The sequence below is a fragment of the Ranitomeya imitator genome, chromosome 2, assembly GCF_032444005.1.
Source record: "Ranitomeya imitator isolate aRanImi1 chromosome 2, aRanImi1.pri, whole genome shotgun sequence".
NCBI lineage: Eukaryota > Metazoa > Chordata > Amphibia > Anura > Dendrobatidae > Ranitomeya > Ranitomeya imitator.
In genome coordinates, this window is record NC_091283.1 from 320,162,554 (window position 1) to 320,179,130 (window position 16,577).

A 16,577-nucleotide genomic window follows, 5' to 3' on the forward strand; every position below is an offset into this window, starting at 1 on the left:
GATTTTTTTAAATTGTTTTATTTAGGATGGGGCGAAAGGGGGGTGATTTTAACTTATATTTTTTTCATATTTTTAAAAACATTTTTTTTTTACTTGTGCCATGCTTCAATAGCCTCCATGGGAGGCTAGAAGCTGGCACCACTTGATCGGCTCAGCTACATAACAGCGATCATCAGATCGCTGCTATGTAGCTGAAATGCAGGTGTGCTGTGAGCTCCGACCACAGGGGGGCGCTCACAGTGGGCCTGCATCAGTAACCATAGAGGTCTCAAGGACCTCTATGGTTACCTTCCTGATGCATCACCGACCCCCGATCATGTGACAGGGGTCGGCGATGACGTCATTTCCGGCCACCCGGCCGGATGCGGTAGTTAAATGCCGCGGTCTGTTTGACAGCGGCATTTAACAGGTTAATAGCGGCGGGTGAATAGCGATTTCACCCGCTGCTATTGCTCGCACATGTCAGCTGTTATGTACAGCTGACATGTCGCGACTGATGCAGGCTCACCGCCGGAGCCCACATCAAAGGGGGATTCACAGCATGCGCAGTACATGTACGGCGCATGTCGTGAAAGGGTTAATAGTTTAGTTTTATCCTTTTGTCAGCAAACATGAGGAATGACAAGAGACAACCCATTTCAGAAGATTCAATTTTGGTTAAAACTATTCCAACATTATGAACATAAAAAAGGCTTTTCCCCTATGTGACGTCTCAGATGATTTCCAAGTAAAATATTTCCCACATTAACAAAATAAAAAAGGCTTCTCCTCTGTGTGAGTGCTTTGATGTCTAACAAGAAGCGGTTTCCATTTAAAACATTTCCCACAATCTGAACAGGAAAAAGGCTTCTCCCCGGTGTGAGTTCTCTGGTGACTAACAAGATTCACTTTGTAGGTAAAACATTTCCCACATTCTGAACATGAAAAAGGATTCTCCCCTGTGTGAGTTCTCTGGTGACTAACAAGATTCCCTTTGTAGGTAAAACATTTCCCACATTCTGAACATGAAAAAGGATTCTCCCCTGTGTGAGTTATCTGGTGACTAACAAGATTCCCTTTGTAAGTAAAACATTTCCCACATTCTGAACATGAAAAAGGCTTTGCCCCTGTGTGAGTTATTTGGTGATTAACAAGAAGGACTTTCCTTTTAAAACATTTCCCACATTCTGAACATGAAAAAGGCTTCTCCCCTGTGTGAGTTATCTGGTGATTAACAAGAAGGCCTTTCCTTTTAAAACATTTCCCACATTCTGAACAGGTAAAAGGCTTCTCCCCTGTGTGATTTCTATAGTGATGAACCAAATCTGATTTCCAATTAAAACATTTTCCACATTCTGAACATGAAAAAGGCTTCTCCCCTGTGTGAGTTCTCTGATGACAAACAAGATTTCTTTTGAAGGTAAAACATTTCCCACATTCTGAACATGAAAAAGGCTTCTCCCCTGTGTGAGTTCTTTGGTGTTCATCAAGATGCCCTTTGTAAGTAAAATATTTCCCACATTCTGAACATGAAAAAGGCTTCTCTAGTGTGTGAGTTCTTTGGTGTGCAACAAGATTCCCTTTCTGGTAAAAACATTTCCCACATTCTGAACATAAAAAAGGCTTCTCTCCTGTGTGAGTTCTTTGGTGTGTAACAAGATTCCCTTTCTGGTTAAAATATTTCCCACATTCTGAACAGGAAAAAGGCTTCTCCCCTGTGTGAGTTCTCTGGTGGTTAACAAGAAGCACTTTCCCTTTAAAACATTTCCCACATTCTGAACATGAAAATGAGTTCTTTGCATTAGGAGCAGTTTGTTTTTTAATGCCTCTTTTGTGACTTTGATTTTCCTTAGTAGTCAGTAATGAATCAGAAGATGGGACTTGTTTTATAGGATCAGATGACAGATCTTTGCTGTGAATGGATGATGATATATCTGGAGTAACAGCAATCACTTCAGTTGTAGCTTGTGGTATCTCAAGATCATCAGATTTAAAAATTGAAGATGTCAGCTGTCCCTCTGATCTCTTGGTACAGTCATCTAAGATAAAAACATTTGTTTTTAATAAAATATCCTTGAGTTTTATATTTTTGAACATTTCTACTTAAATTGTCCATAAAAATGGCAAGCTATGTAAAATACTTTAATTATTTACCAAGACAATGACAATTCACAGTCTAAAAGAAAACCTTGTTGGATGAACCAGTAGTGTGTGGTGTTAAACTGTTTTTTCATTCTGCCTCCCAATTGCTAACTAAAAACAAACTAATCAATGTTATGTAGGCAAAAATAATACCAATTCTCATCTCACAAAAACAAGTTAACAGTCAGGTCCATCATCTGCCAATGGAAAAACAGAGGTTCCCACACTACTTGTGGCTTAAAGGCTGTTGAAAATCAACAGCATTTCTATAAACCAATCCAGTAAGATCCACTCTCACTTCTGAGTCTTGCAGTGTGCTCAAACAACATTTCGGATCCCTGTGTTTAGCAATATTATATAGTGAGAAGAATCCACTTAATCTGCGATGTGTCTCTCCTGGAGCATAATCTGGGCACTATGTGCTCAGTAATAACTTGGCAAATGTGTAATTTTCACTCTCCAACATCCACTTCATGATAATTTCCAGAAAGTGGCTGTGGAATCAAAATATTCACTCCTCCTGCACATGTGGTCAAAATTGTTGGTACCCCTCATTTAATGACAGAAAAACCCACACTGGTCACAGAAATAACTTGAATCTGACAAAAGTAATAAATCAAAAATGTGTGAAAATGAAAGTCAGACATTGCTTTTCAACCATGCTTCCACTGAATAAAAAAAATAAATAAATAAAACTAATGAAATAGACCTGGACAGAAATGATGGTACCCTTAACTTAACCACTTTGTGACCGTCAACGGTAAACGTCGGCGCCAGCAGGGCTTTGTGCAGCGCTTAAGTTTGTCTACAGACGGCGGTTTTGTGCCCATCGTGACCCCCATGTATCTTATAACGAGGGCATTCCAGCGCACAACGCTTCCTATGACCCCCGACCTCATCAAGACCTGATTGGTTCAGATCCTGATGATGTCAGCATCACACCAGCCAATGAGAAAAAAATCACTAGAAAAGTTTGTTATAGCAACAAATTTTCCTGGGCGATCTGCCTCATAAAAACACTCTCCTCAGATCTCCTGTCAGTGTGATATTAGAGGAGAAGCAGTGTTACAAGTAGTGTTGAGCGATACCTTCCGATATTCGGAAATAACCGATACTAATGAAAGAGGCCTTAATGAGCGTTTAATAAAAAAAAAAAACGGAAAAAAACGTCGTGAGCTCCCGCGCAATTTTTTGCACCAGAGGGGGAAAGCCGGGGGCCAATATTTGTAGCCTGCTATGAATATCAGCCCGCAGCTGTCTGCATAGCCTTTACTGGCTATTACAATATAGTTTTTTATTTATACGTCAGTTTATTTATACGTCAGTTACATACACGTTTCAGGGAGCATTTTAGGTCCATCCGGTCGGGCAAGGGTGTACCTAGGCTCATTAATCATGTTAGGGATACGCATGGAGGGGACCCGGAGGTTCTTACATTTGCAGGGGTGGAGAGGGTGACGTTACCCATACAGGGGGTGACCTACATAAACTGCTATTGAGGCAAAAGGCCAGGTTGATTATGCGCACGCGTGCGATGGGCCTGGCCGGTATGAATGATAGGGTTGATATGTCCGTATTTCTGTGACTCCCTGATGTGGCGTTACTCCCTTTGCCACTTCCCCTGCTGCTCTCTCCAGAGGAATCCTGCGTGCAGTATGGTCAGAGCATGAAGGAGCGCCCGGCTTGCTGCTGATCGGTTTGGGTAATATTCTCCACACTGTTGCAGCTACTCGGTCGATTTTTTGTAGCACCTTACTTCTGGAGTAGAGATATGGATGGTCGCACTCTTTCTGGTTGATTTTGTCGGCATTGTTTTTAATATTTAATATTTTTGTTTGTTATGCACATGTTGTATCTTGTTTGCAGGTGGTTGGGCTTGGGGGCGTGGGATGGGAAGGGGTTGTTCCTACTCACCTATATGTACTGACGCCTCCTCCCAGCACCTTAGACCCGTGGAAGCGTTGTTGTTGGCGCAAAACGGCCGTCGTCGATCCCTGCTCACCTCCTCCCTTTTCACACTCCCCCGTGCCGTGAAGAAAATGGTGATGTTTCACATGTCTTAATAAAGGACTTAGACCACACCGAAGCTGGTGAGTGCTGCCGCATTTTTTCTATTTCTCATCTGCTGCACTGTTGTTTTCCATGCGAGCACCTCCATCTGGATGTCAGGCTCTCCGGTCACACCACTCATGGACTGTGGTAGCTCTTAGTGACGTGGCTGTGCGGTTCAGCTTTTTTCTTTATTTAAGGTTCAGAATAAAGCTCTATAAAATATGCAAGAGTTCAACCGGATACACATCAGCTTTTCGCATTTATGAGGGAAAGATAGCCAACTAAACCCACCAGGATACCCTATTTATCTGGGGACATCTAGAAAAACCGTTTGGGAGCGGATAACTCCATTTTTATAAAAAGGCTACAATCTGTATGTTGACAAGTACTACACCAGCATACCCCTATTTAAACGTCTGGTTGAACATAACATGGAGGCTTGTGGTACCATTCTCAAAAACCGTCAGGGGTTTCCACAATCACTGGTCAACGAAAAATTCCGAAAGGGGCAGTCAGAGGCTTTACGCAAGGGAGAGATGCTTGCCCTTAAGTATAAGCATAACAAAGATATTTTTATCCTGAGCTCGATCCACACAGATGCCACAAGGACCACTGCAGACCAACAGGGATCCACTACTCCAAAACCTGTGTCTGTCATTGACTACAACAAATAGGCTGTGTGCACACGTTCAGGATTTCTCGCAGAAAATTCCTGAGAAAAACCGGACATTTTCTGCAAGAAATCCGCCAAAAAAAAATCGCATGCGTTTTTGCCGCGTTTTTTTCCGGACACTTCCCAATGCATTTAGTAGTGGGAAATCCGCAAAAAAAACCGCAAAATTAGTGAACATGCTGCGTTTTTTACCGCAATGCGTTTTTTAGCGGAAAAAAACGCATCATGTGCACAAAACATGCGGAATTCATTCTAAATGATGGGATGCTTATTGTATGCGGGTTTTTTGCGGTTTTATAGCGTTTTTATCGGGAAAAACGCAAAAAAAACGCAACATGTGCACACAGCCATATATGGGGGGTGTGGACCTTGCAGACCAGGTTCTACAGTCATACCAGGTATCATGAAAATCATATATCTGGTATAAAAAGTTAGTCATTTATTTGTTTCAGGTGGCCACATATAATTCTTTTGTGTTATACAAAAAGGCCGGAAATTCAGATACTTTCTTTGATTATCAGGATAAGGAGATTGAAAATCTTGTTTTTGAAAATGTCCCCACCAATCCTTTAGAATCTGAAGATGTCAGAAGACTCACTGAGGGACATTTTATTGCAGTCATTCCAGCAACTGAAACAAAGAACCCCCAGAGAAGATGTATGTTCGAAGAGAGGAATGAGGCATGATACCCGCTATTATTGCCCACAATGCTCATCATTGCCAGCCATATGCCTCCATGACCGCTTTAAAATCTTCAACACAGAACCACGTTTTTAAATTGTTTTGACATTCAAGCATTTGGTTTATTTAGTGACAGACACATTTGAGTAGAGCTGACTTAACAATTTCCGGGGGTAGGTGGGGGGATGTCTCCGGAGATACAAGCTGGGCACAATATATTGGGTTCTACAATGATATTTTTGCAATTTTTGCTCTAAAATTTCCACTACGTGTTTCAGGAAATCATCCATGTTGTGAAAATGGTCACTATAGCCATAGATGAATTCCCAGAGGGGTGTCATTTCCAAAATGGGGTCACTTCAGGGGGGATTCTGTTGTTCTGGCACTTTGCGGCTCTCCAAACTGCCATAACAGCAGAACCCCCCCTGAAGTGACCCCATTTTGGAAATAACACCCCTCCGGGAATTGGAAATGACACCCCTCTGTGAATGCATCTATGGTTGTAGTGACCATTTACCTATCTACCCATCTTCCAATGTAAAATCTTGGGTTAAACCAACATTTTAGTGGTTAAAATGTTATTAATTTTTCTTCACTGCCCAATGGTATAATTTTCTATGGAACAGCTGTGATGTCAGTATGGTCACTGCACCACTAGAAGAATTCAATCAGGAAAGTATTTTGTAAAATGCAGTCACTTTTGGGGGCTTATGCTGTTCTGGCACCTCAGGGGCTCTGACAATGTGACATGTCACCCACAAACAATTCCAGCTAAATCTGCTCTCCAATATGGCGCTCCTTCCCTTCCGAGCTGTGCCATGTGCCCAAACAGTAGTATTCTTCCACATATGGGTTATCGGCATGCTCAGGAGAAATTGCCAAACAAAATATATATAGTCCATTTTCTCCTGTTACCCTTGTGACAGTAAAAAAAATTAGGTCTAAATGAAAATTTTTGTGAAAGAAAAGTAAATGTTTATTTTTTCCTTCCACATTCAATTCATTCCTGTGAAGCACCTTTAGGTTAATAAGCTTCTTGAAAGGGGTTTTGAGCACCTTGAGGGGTGCAGTTTTTAGAATGGTGTCACTTTTGGGTTTTTTCTATCATATTGACTCCCCCAAACTCACTTCAAATGTGAAGTGGTCCCTAAATAAAATGGTTTTGTAAATTTGGTTGTAAAAATAAGAAATCGCTGGTCAACTTTTAACCCTTACAACATCCTAACAAAAAAAAAAATAATTATTTCCAAAATTGTGCTGATGTAAAGTAGACATATGGGAAATGTTATATATTAGCTATTTTGACTGATTTTAGAACAGAAAAATCAAACTTTTGAAAATAGCGAAATTTTCAAAATTTTTGCCAAATTTGCATTTTTTTAACAAATAAAGGCAAGTTATATCAGAGAAACTTTACCACCATCATAAAGAAAAATATGTCTAAAGAAAACAAACAATCTCAGAATCACCAGGATTTGTTAAAGCGTTTTAGAGTTATGACCTCAAAGTGACACTGGTCAGAATTGAAAAATTTGTCCTGGTCATTAAGGCAAAAACAGGCTCTGGAGTGAAAGGGTTAATATTTTGCTGCACAACCTTTTGAGGCAATCAAACGATTCCTGTAACTGTCAATGAGACTTCTGCACCTCTCGACAGGTATTTTGCCCACTCCTCAAGAGCAAACTACTCCAGTTGTCTCGTGTTTGGAGGTTGCCTTTTCCAGACGGCATGTTTCAGCTCTTTCCAAAGATGCTCACTAGGATTTAGGTCAGGGCTCATAGAAGGCCACTTCAGAATAGTCCAATGTTTTCCTCTTAGCCATTCTTCGGTGATTTTAGCTGTGTGCTTTGGGTCATTATCCTGTTGCAAGACCCATGACCTGTGACTGAGACCAAGCTTTCTGACACTATGCACCACATTTCTCTCTAGAATCCCTTGATAGTCATGAGATTTCATTGTACCCTGCACAGATTCTAGACACCCTGTATTAGATGCAGCAAGGCAGCCCCAGAACAAAACAGAGCCTCCTCCATGTTTCACAGTAGGGACAGTGTTCTTTTCTGGATATGCTTCGTTTTTCCCTCTGTGAACATAGAGCTGATGTGCCTTGCCAAAATGTTCCATTTTGGCCTCATCTGTCCATAGGACATTCTCCCAGAAGCTTTGTGGCTTGTCAACATGTAGCTTGGCAAATTCCAGTATGGCTTTTTTAATGATTTTTTTAAACAATGTCTCCAATGAAGTCCACTTTGGCTCATACAATTACGCTTGGTGCGATCTGACAATGATGTTCCTTGAGCTTGAAGTTCACCTTTAATCTGTTTAGAAGTTTTTCTGGGCTCTTTTGTTATCATTTGTTATCTGTCTCTTTGATTTTTCTCTCTCTTTGATTTGTCACCAATTTACTCCTGTGGCCAAGTCCAGGGAGATTGGCTACAGTCCCATGGATCTTACATATCTGAATAATATGTGCAACTGTAGTCACAGGAACAACAAGTTGCTTGGAGATGGTCTTATAACTTTTACCTTTAACTTGTTTGTCTATAATTTTCTTTCTAATCTCCTGAGACAACTCTTTCCTTCGCTTCCTCTGGTCCATGTTGAGTGTGATACACAACATGTCACCAAACGGCACAGTGAGTACCTGTAGCCCTATATACAGGCCCACTCACTGATTCCAAGATTGTAGACACCTGTTATGAACACACTGTTACTGAACACACTGCGATTTAAGATGTGCCTTTTGTCACATTATTTTAAGGGATACCATCATTTCTGTCCAGGCCTATTTCATGAGTTATTTTTTGAAAAATCCTGTGGAAGCATGTATAGATTATAACCCTCTATGAATTAATTTATAAAATGGAATCAATTTATGGGGATTTCGACTCTTCTTGTTTTCTGCATTTAGTCATATTAGGGCTTCTACATATGGTGTGTCCAATCTCATCTGGGATCTGTTCCTGCTGTCCAGCTGGAGTAATCTGCTCACTACTTCAGCCAATTGGAAAGTACCACACCCTACTAAAGCTCAAAGCACATGGAAGGAATCTTCCAGAAACAGCGTTCTTCTCCTCTGGTTCAGTCCTCTGTGCTCAGCTTGTGGCTTGTGTATTTGTTTCCTGTTGTGACCATGGCCTGTTTACTGACCTCACTGTGTGCAAAATTATTAGGCAAGTTGTATTTTGATTACATGATACTTTTTCTACATGTCCTACTCCAAGCTGTTCAGGCTTGAGAGCCAACTACCAATTAAGTAAATCAGGTGATGTGCATCTCTGTAATGAGTAGGAGTGTTGTGTAATGACATCAAAACCCTATATAAGGTGTTCTTAATTATTAGGCAACTTTATTTCCTTTGGCAAAATGGGTCAGAAGAGAGATTTGACGGGCTCTGAAAAGTCCAAAATTGGGAGATGTCTTGCAGAGGGATGCAGCAGTCTTGAATTTGCCAAACTTTGAAGCGTGATCACCAAAGAATCAAGCGTTTCATGGCAAATAGCCAACAGGGTCGCAAGAAGCGCGTTGGCCAAAAAGGTGCAAAATAACTGCCCATGAATTGAGGAAATTCAAGCGTGAAGCTGCGAAGATGCCATTTGCCACCAGTTTTACCATATTTCAGAGCTGCAACATTACTGGAGTAACAAAAGGCACAAGGTGTGCGATACTCAGGGATGTGGCCAAAATAAGGAAGGCTGAAAAACGACCACCTCTGAACAAGAAACATAATCTAAAACGTCAAGACTGGGCCAAGAAATATCTTAAGACTGACTTTTCAAAGGTTTTATGGACTGATTAAATGAGAGTGACTCTTGATGGGCCAGAGGCTGGATCAGTAAAGGGCAGAGAACACTCCGACTCAGACGCCAGCAAGGTGGAGGTGGGGGACTGGTATGGGCCTGTATCATCAAAGATGAACTTGTGGGACCTTTTCGGGTTGAGGATGGAGTGAAGCTCAACTCCCAGACCTACTGCCAGTTTCTGGAAGACAACTTCTTCAAGCAGTGGTACAGGAAGAAGTTGGTATCGCTCAAGAAAAACATGATTTTCATGCAGGACAATGCTCCATCAGATGCCTCCAGCTACTCCACAGCGTGGCTGGCCAGTAAAGGTCTCAAAGAAGAAAAAATAATGACATGGCCCCCTTGTTCACCCGATCTGAACCCCATAGAGAACATGTGGTCCCTCATAAAATGTGAGATCTACAGGGAGGGAAAAAGTACACCTCTCGGAACAGTGTCTGGGAGGCTGTGGTGGCTGCTGCACGCAATGTTCATCGTAAACAGATCAAGCAACTGACAGAATCTATGGATGGAAGGCTGTTAAGTGTCATCATAAAGAGGTGGCTATATTGGTTACTAACTTTGGGGGTTTTTGTTTTTGCATGTCAGAAATGTTTATTTCTAAATTTTGTGCAGTTATATTGGTTTCCCTGGTGAAAATAAACAAGTGAGATGGGAATATATTTGGTTTTTATTAAGTTGCCTAATAAGTCTGCACAATAATAGTTACCTGCACAAACAGATGTCCTCCTAAGATAGCCAAATCTAAAAAAAAAAACCTCTCCAACTTCCAAAAATATTAAGCTTTGCTATTTATGAGTCTTTTTGGTTGATTGAGAACATAGTTGCTTATCAATAGTAACATAGTAACATAGTAACATAGTTAGTAAGGCCGAAAAAAGACATTTGTCCATCCAGTTCAGCCTATATTCCATCATAATAAATCCCCAGATCTACGTCCTTCTACAGAACCTAATAAATAGTAACATAGTTAGTAAGGCCGAAAAAAGACAAAAGACAATAATAAAAATAATCCTCTAAAATACAACTTGCCTAATAATTCTGCACACAGTGTACTCTTGTCTTTGTATTCTGTCCTTCTGTTTCTCACCCAGCTACCTATCCTCTTCTTGCCATCCAATAACACACAATAGCAGGTAACACCATGGTCCAAGCCTAGGGGTCCCAGTGTAAGTCCAGATCCATGTGATGGTGTTAAAGGGAGATAAGCAAGGCAATCCTTGGGATATGGAAAGCAGAGAAGGTAGTGCCAAGCATGTTCATGGTGGAGATCTTTTGAGCTGCCAGTTGAACAGAAACAGTGCTCTCAATACATTGTGTCTGCAAACTATTCCAGCAGTATCTGCATTCAAACAGCTAAATGGCGCTCCTTCCCTTCTGAACACTGCCATGTGCCCAGAGAGTAGTGTACAATCGTATATAGGGCATTGTGAGAAGTTGGAAAATAATTTGTAAGATCCATTTGTTTTCTATTATCCTTTGTGAATAATTCCAAAGTTATTGCCACATAAAGTGACACGTCAGATTGTAAAAATGGGGCCTGATTAAGAACACAAAACTGGCTGCAGGAAGAGGTTAAAATCAGAGCATTTTGGACACTACTGTAATAAAAAAACTGAGACTATAGACAATAACATCTACTGAAATGATCAAACTGAACAGTCTCCATCAGTAATAAATGAGTAGCTAGTGGTGAAACCTCTCTGGTGTAATTAGAGTATGGGGCTCGGTGACTTCACAATCTAAACTATCGTAGGCTCCAATATTTTCTGTCAGATGAGTTTCAAGAAGAAATATTACACATTTAAAGAGAACTGTATAATAGTGCAGAGCTGAAACGTCTTAAAGGGAACCTGTCAGCAGGATTGTGCACAGTAATGCCTCTTTCACACTTCCGTCTTTCTTTTTCCGTCACAATCCGTCGTTTTGTGAGAAAAAAAGGATCCAGCAAATGGTGCAGCTGGATCTGTTTTTTTCGCATAGACTTGTATTAGCAACGGACTGTGACAGATGGCTACACGTTTCATCCATCGTGCACTGGATCCGTCGTAAAGTTTCTGTCCGTCGGGCAGAGACAACGCACAGAGGAACATTTTTTCTGTACGTAGGAAAAAAATCACTCAGCAACGGATCCTGCTTTGTCCATCGTTTGCTATAATGGAAGCCTATGTGTCATGATCCGTTTAGACTTGTCTGCTCTTTCTCTGGGTGGATCATGTCAAGGGTTAACTTTGCTCTGCCTCATTCTGGGCTCGGGTTTGCTATTTAGCTTCCAGGTATCCAGAGGGTGGTGTCAGCTATAGCTCTGTCTTTGGCATGTGAACCTGACTCTGGAAGCCCTTGATTTGTCCTACTGTGAACCCTGACTTGTACTGTGTCTGTTATCTCCCCCTGCCTCCCCTTTCCCAGTGTCTCTTTGTATATCTGCTTGACTCCCTGGTTCTGATCTCTTGGCTTGGCTTTTTGACTCCGTTTCAGTTTGTCCCTATTGTACCGTATTTTGCCCGTCCTGGTTTACTGATCCCTTGCTATGTCCTGACTATCCATTCTGTCTAAGTCCTTTTGTACTGTTGTGCTCTGACTTGGTTTTCCTGACCTCGCTCTCGCCACTAGGTGGCGTCTGTTCAGTTGCTCTGTGTGTGCAGTCTGGCTTCCCTACCAGGCTCCCCCTGGTGGAGGTTGCGCTGTACTGCACTGCAGCTGCATGACACTATGGACTCAGGATCAATCGCTGACTGTGAAAAGCAGGAATCCAGCGATGGATGCAGTCTTTTGAAACTGAGCATGCGCGGAAGAATTTCCCATCAGGGAAATTCTCGCTCTCTCTCTTTTTACTATTGATGCTGCCTATGCAGCATCAATAGTAAAAAGATATCATGATAAAAATAATAAAAAAAAAAAAATCTTGATATTCTTACCTTCTGGTGGCCCCCGCAGCCTTCCCGCGGCCCCTCCGATGCTCCCGATCAGAGTTACCATGACGAGGTGGGATGGCTTTTGTGCTATTTTTTTTTTTTATCAAAAAACAGTATTACTAAAAACTCTTATTTAAATACACTTTTGCTTTTTTACTTAGCTACATCAGGGTTTTCGTTTGCTTTTTTCTCTTGTAGGTTTTAATGTTTTGTGGCGAATGTGAACATCTTTTTCCTCTGCATGTGTACCAACTCAAGCTAAGCTCAATTTTTGTGTTTTTTTACTCTGTATTGTTGCATTCTGTGCAAGCCGGGGTGTGGCCTCCCTGTTTCTAAGCTAGAGACTATATAAGACTTCCCCAGTCTAGTGTTTCACTGGTTGGGCCCAGTCCTTTTGTCTGCCCTTATTCACACTGAGGTCAACATTGACACATGGTAAGGTTTTAATATTAGACAGTGTAGGACTGTCCCGATCAGAGTTAACGTGACGAGGTGGGATGGCTTTTGCGCTATTTTTTTTATCAAAAAACAGTATTACTAAAAACTGTGTTATTTAAATGCACTTTTGCTTTTTTACTTAGTTACATCAGGGTTTTCGCTTACTTTTTTCTCTTGTAGGTTTTAATGTTTTGTGGCCAATGTGAACATGCGTTTAACCTCTGCATGTGTACCAACTCAAGTTAAGCTCAATTTTTGTGTTTTTTTTTCCCGCTGACTGTGAAAAGCAGGAATCCAGCGGCGGATGCCGTCTTTTGAAACTGAGCATGCGCGGAAGAATTTCCCATCAGGGAAATTCTCGCTCTCTCTCTTTTTACTATTGATGCTGCCTATGCAGCATCAATAGTAAAAAGATATCATGTTAAAAAAAAAAAAAATCTTGATATTCTTACCTTCTGGTGGCCCCCGCAGCCTTCCCGTGGCCCCTCCGATGATCGCGATGCTGCTGGCATCCCGCGTAGCCCCTGCAGGATTCCCGATGCTCGCTTTCCCAGTAATGTATTGCGAAATGACCTGATGACGTAGCGGTCTCGTGAGACGCTACGTCATCATAGGTCATTGTCTCGCAATGCATCACTGGGAACGGAGCATTGCGAGCATTGGGGGGGGCGTGGGAAAGTAAGAATATCACGATTTTTAATTTTTTTAATTATTTTTATCATGGGTTGAGTTGTGTATGCGTATTCGCAGCGAAAAACCGTGGCAAAGATGCATACACAACGTGCACATAACCTTCGAGGATTCACTGGAACTGTCAAAAAACGGCTCCAGTGCATCAGTTTTTTACAATCAGCACATGATCCATCTTTTCAAAATTTTGATGGATTGTGACTGATTGTAAAAAACGGAAGACTGAAAGAGGCCTAACCTCCAGACACTGTCAGGTCGGTACCGTTATACTGATGACACTGATACCTGGTGATGAAATCCGTCTTGTGGTTGTTGTTTAATCTGTATTTATAGTTTTCAGTTAATGAGATTCTCGTGCTCTGGGGAGGGGCTGTGGGTGGGGCTTTGGGTGGCCAGTGGGCAGGGCTTTATGTGGTGCTCTGATTACATATGCATCTGTAGTGGCTTATGACAGGTAGCTGATCGCTCACTGACCTGCCTGTTATGATCAGGTGGCCTTGGAGCAGCATGAAATGACCTTCGCTGGAGCAGTGGTAACTATACTGACCGCAAACCCTGATCCTATCACCGCAACTAGAAGTAGCCGTGGGGTGTGCCTAACAAGACCTAGACACCTCGACACAGCCTAAGGACTAAATATCCCTAAAGATGGAAATAAGAAAACTCTCTTGCCTCAGAGTAGAACCCCAAAGGATAGTTAGCCCCCTACAAATAATGACTGAGTAGGAGAGGAAAGACACACGCAGACAGAAAACAGGGATAAGCAAAGGAGGCCACTTCTACCTAGATAGGAAAGGATAGTACAGGATACTATGCGGTCAGCATAAAACACTACAAAATATCCACAGCAGAAAAATACAAGAACTCCACCACCTAACTAAAGATGTGGAGAGTATATCTGCGACTCCAGCGAGTCCAACTAGACTGAGAAAAACCATCAGGCACAGTCTAGCAGGAACAAAATAGAAACAAGATAAGCACAGAAAATAAACACACAGAAGTGTGTCTAAAAAAATGAAGCAAACACTTATCTTAGCTGAATTGGCAGCAAGCAGGAGAGGCCAGGCAGAGGACCAACACTTCCAAAGGAACATTGACTACTGGCAAGGACTAATGAGTCCTGCACAGCTAAATACCCCAGTCAGAATTGCAATTAGCAGAAACACCTGTCCAAGACTGCTGCTCAGGAATAACTGCATTACCATCAACCACCACCGGAGGGAGCCCAAGAGCAGAATTCACAACACCTGCCCCCATTTTTACATAATTGTTATGTTTGCTAATGACAGGTGTTATGAAGGCAATCCAGAAACACAGTGTGCTTAGCGATCAGAGCGCACACAGTGATCTGACAAATACCCAAAAATACAAGAACGAGCTCTGAGACGTGGAAACTCTGTAGACTGCACACCTGATCCTATCCTAAACACAACTAAAAGCGGCTGTGGATTGCGCCTAACAACTACCTAGGCAACTCGGCACAGCCTAAGAAACTAGCTAGCCTGAAGATAGAAAAATAGGCCTGACTTGCCCCAGAGAAATTCCCCAAAGGAAAAGGCAGCCCCCCACATATAATGACTGTGAGTAAGATGAAAAGACAAAACGTAGGGATGAAATAGATTCAGCAAAGTGGGGCCCGATATTCTAGGACAGAGTGAGGACAGTAAAGCGAACTTTGCAGTCTACAAAAAACCCTAAAGCAAAACCACGCAAAGGGGGCAAAAAAAACCCACCGTGCCGAACTAACGGCACGGCGGTACACCCTTTGCGTCTCAGAGCTTCCAGCAAAACAAAAGACAAGCTGGACAGAAAAAAAGCAACAAAAAAGCAAAAAGCACTTAGCTATACAGAGCAGCAGGTCACAGGAACAATCAGGAGAAGCTCAGATCCAACACTGAAACATTGACAAGGAGCAAGGATAGCAGCATCAGGCGGAGTTAAGTAATGAAGCAGTTAACGAGCTCACCAGAACACCTGAGGGAGGAAGCTCAGAGGCTGCAGTACCACTTGTGACCACAGGAGTGAATTCAGCCACAGAATTCACAACAGTACCCCCCCCTTGAGGAGGGGTCACCGAACCCTCACCAGAGCCCCCAGGCCGACCAGGATGAGCCGCATGAAAGGCACGAACAAGATCGGAAGCATGAACATCAGAGGCAAAAACCCAGGAATTATCTTCCTGAGCATAACCCTTCCATTTAACCAGATACTAGAGTTTCCGTCTAGAAACACGAGAATCCAAAATCTTCTCCACAATATACTCCAATTCCCCCTCCACCAAAACCGGGGCAGGAGGCTCAACAGATGGAACCATAGGTGCCACGTATCTCCGCAACAACGACCTATGGAATACATTATGTATGGAAAAGGAGTCTGGGAGGGTCAAACGAAAAGACACAGGATTGAGAACCTCAGAAATCCTATACGGACCAATAAAACGAGGTTTAAATTTAGGAGAGGAAACCTTCATAGGAATATGACGAGAAGATAACCAAACCAGATCCCCAACACGAAGTCGGGGACCCACACGGCGTCTGCGATTAGCGAAAAGTTGAGCTTTCTCCTGGGACAAGATCAAATTGTCCACTACCTGAGTCCAGATCTGCTGCAACCTATCCACCACAGAATCCACACCAGGACAGTCCGAAGACTCAACCTGTCCTGAAGAGAAACGAGGATGGAACCCAGAATTGCAAAAAAATGGAGAAACCAAGGTAGCCGAGCTGGCCCGATTATTAAGGGCGACCTCAGCCAACGGCAAAAAGGACACCCAATCATCCTGGTCTGCAGAAACAAAACATCTCAGATATGTTTCCAAGGTCTGATTGGTTCGTTCGGTCTGGCCATTAGTCTGAGGATGGAAAGCCGAGGAAAAGGATAGGTCAATGCCCATCCTACCACAAAAGGCTCGCCAAAACCTTGAAACAAACTGGGAACCTCTGTCAGAAACAATATTCTCAGGAATGCCATGCAACCGAACCACATGCTGAAAGAACAAAGGTACCAAATCAGAGGAGGAAGGCAATTTAGCCAAGGGCACCAGATGGACCATTTTAGTTTCAATAAGTTTTATTTTCCGGACAAGGAGTAAACACATTAAAAAACACAAATTTCCCGTACAGGAGGGTAATATACACTTTAAGTCATGGGAAATAAACAAAAGCCGATCAACGACTAGATTACGCGAGATAACTTTCATAAGCA

At 42.3% G+C, this 16,577-nt stretch overlaps 1 protein-coding gene across 1 annotated transcript in view; it reads right to left on the reverse strand.

Moving 5' to 3' along the window:
* Positions 1 to 632: 632 nt before the first annotated feature.
* LOC138663475 (gastrula zinc finger protein XlCGF57.1-like) overlaps positions 633 to 16,577 on the reverse strand; it is a 64,999-nt gene continuing 49,054 nt past the window's right edge. The window contains exon 7 of the mRNA XM_069749702.1: positions 633 to 2,018. Coding sequence (XP_069605803.1) covers positions 745 to 2,018 — 1,274 coding nt within the window. The 3' untranslated portion in view covers positions 633 to 744. The remainder of the gene's footprint in view (positions 2,019 to 16,577) is intronic.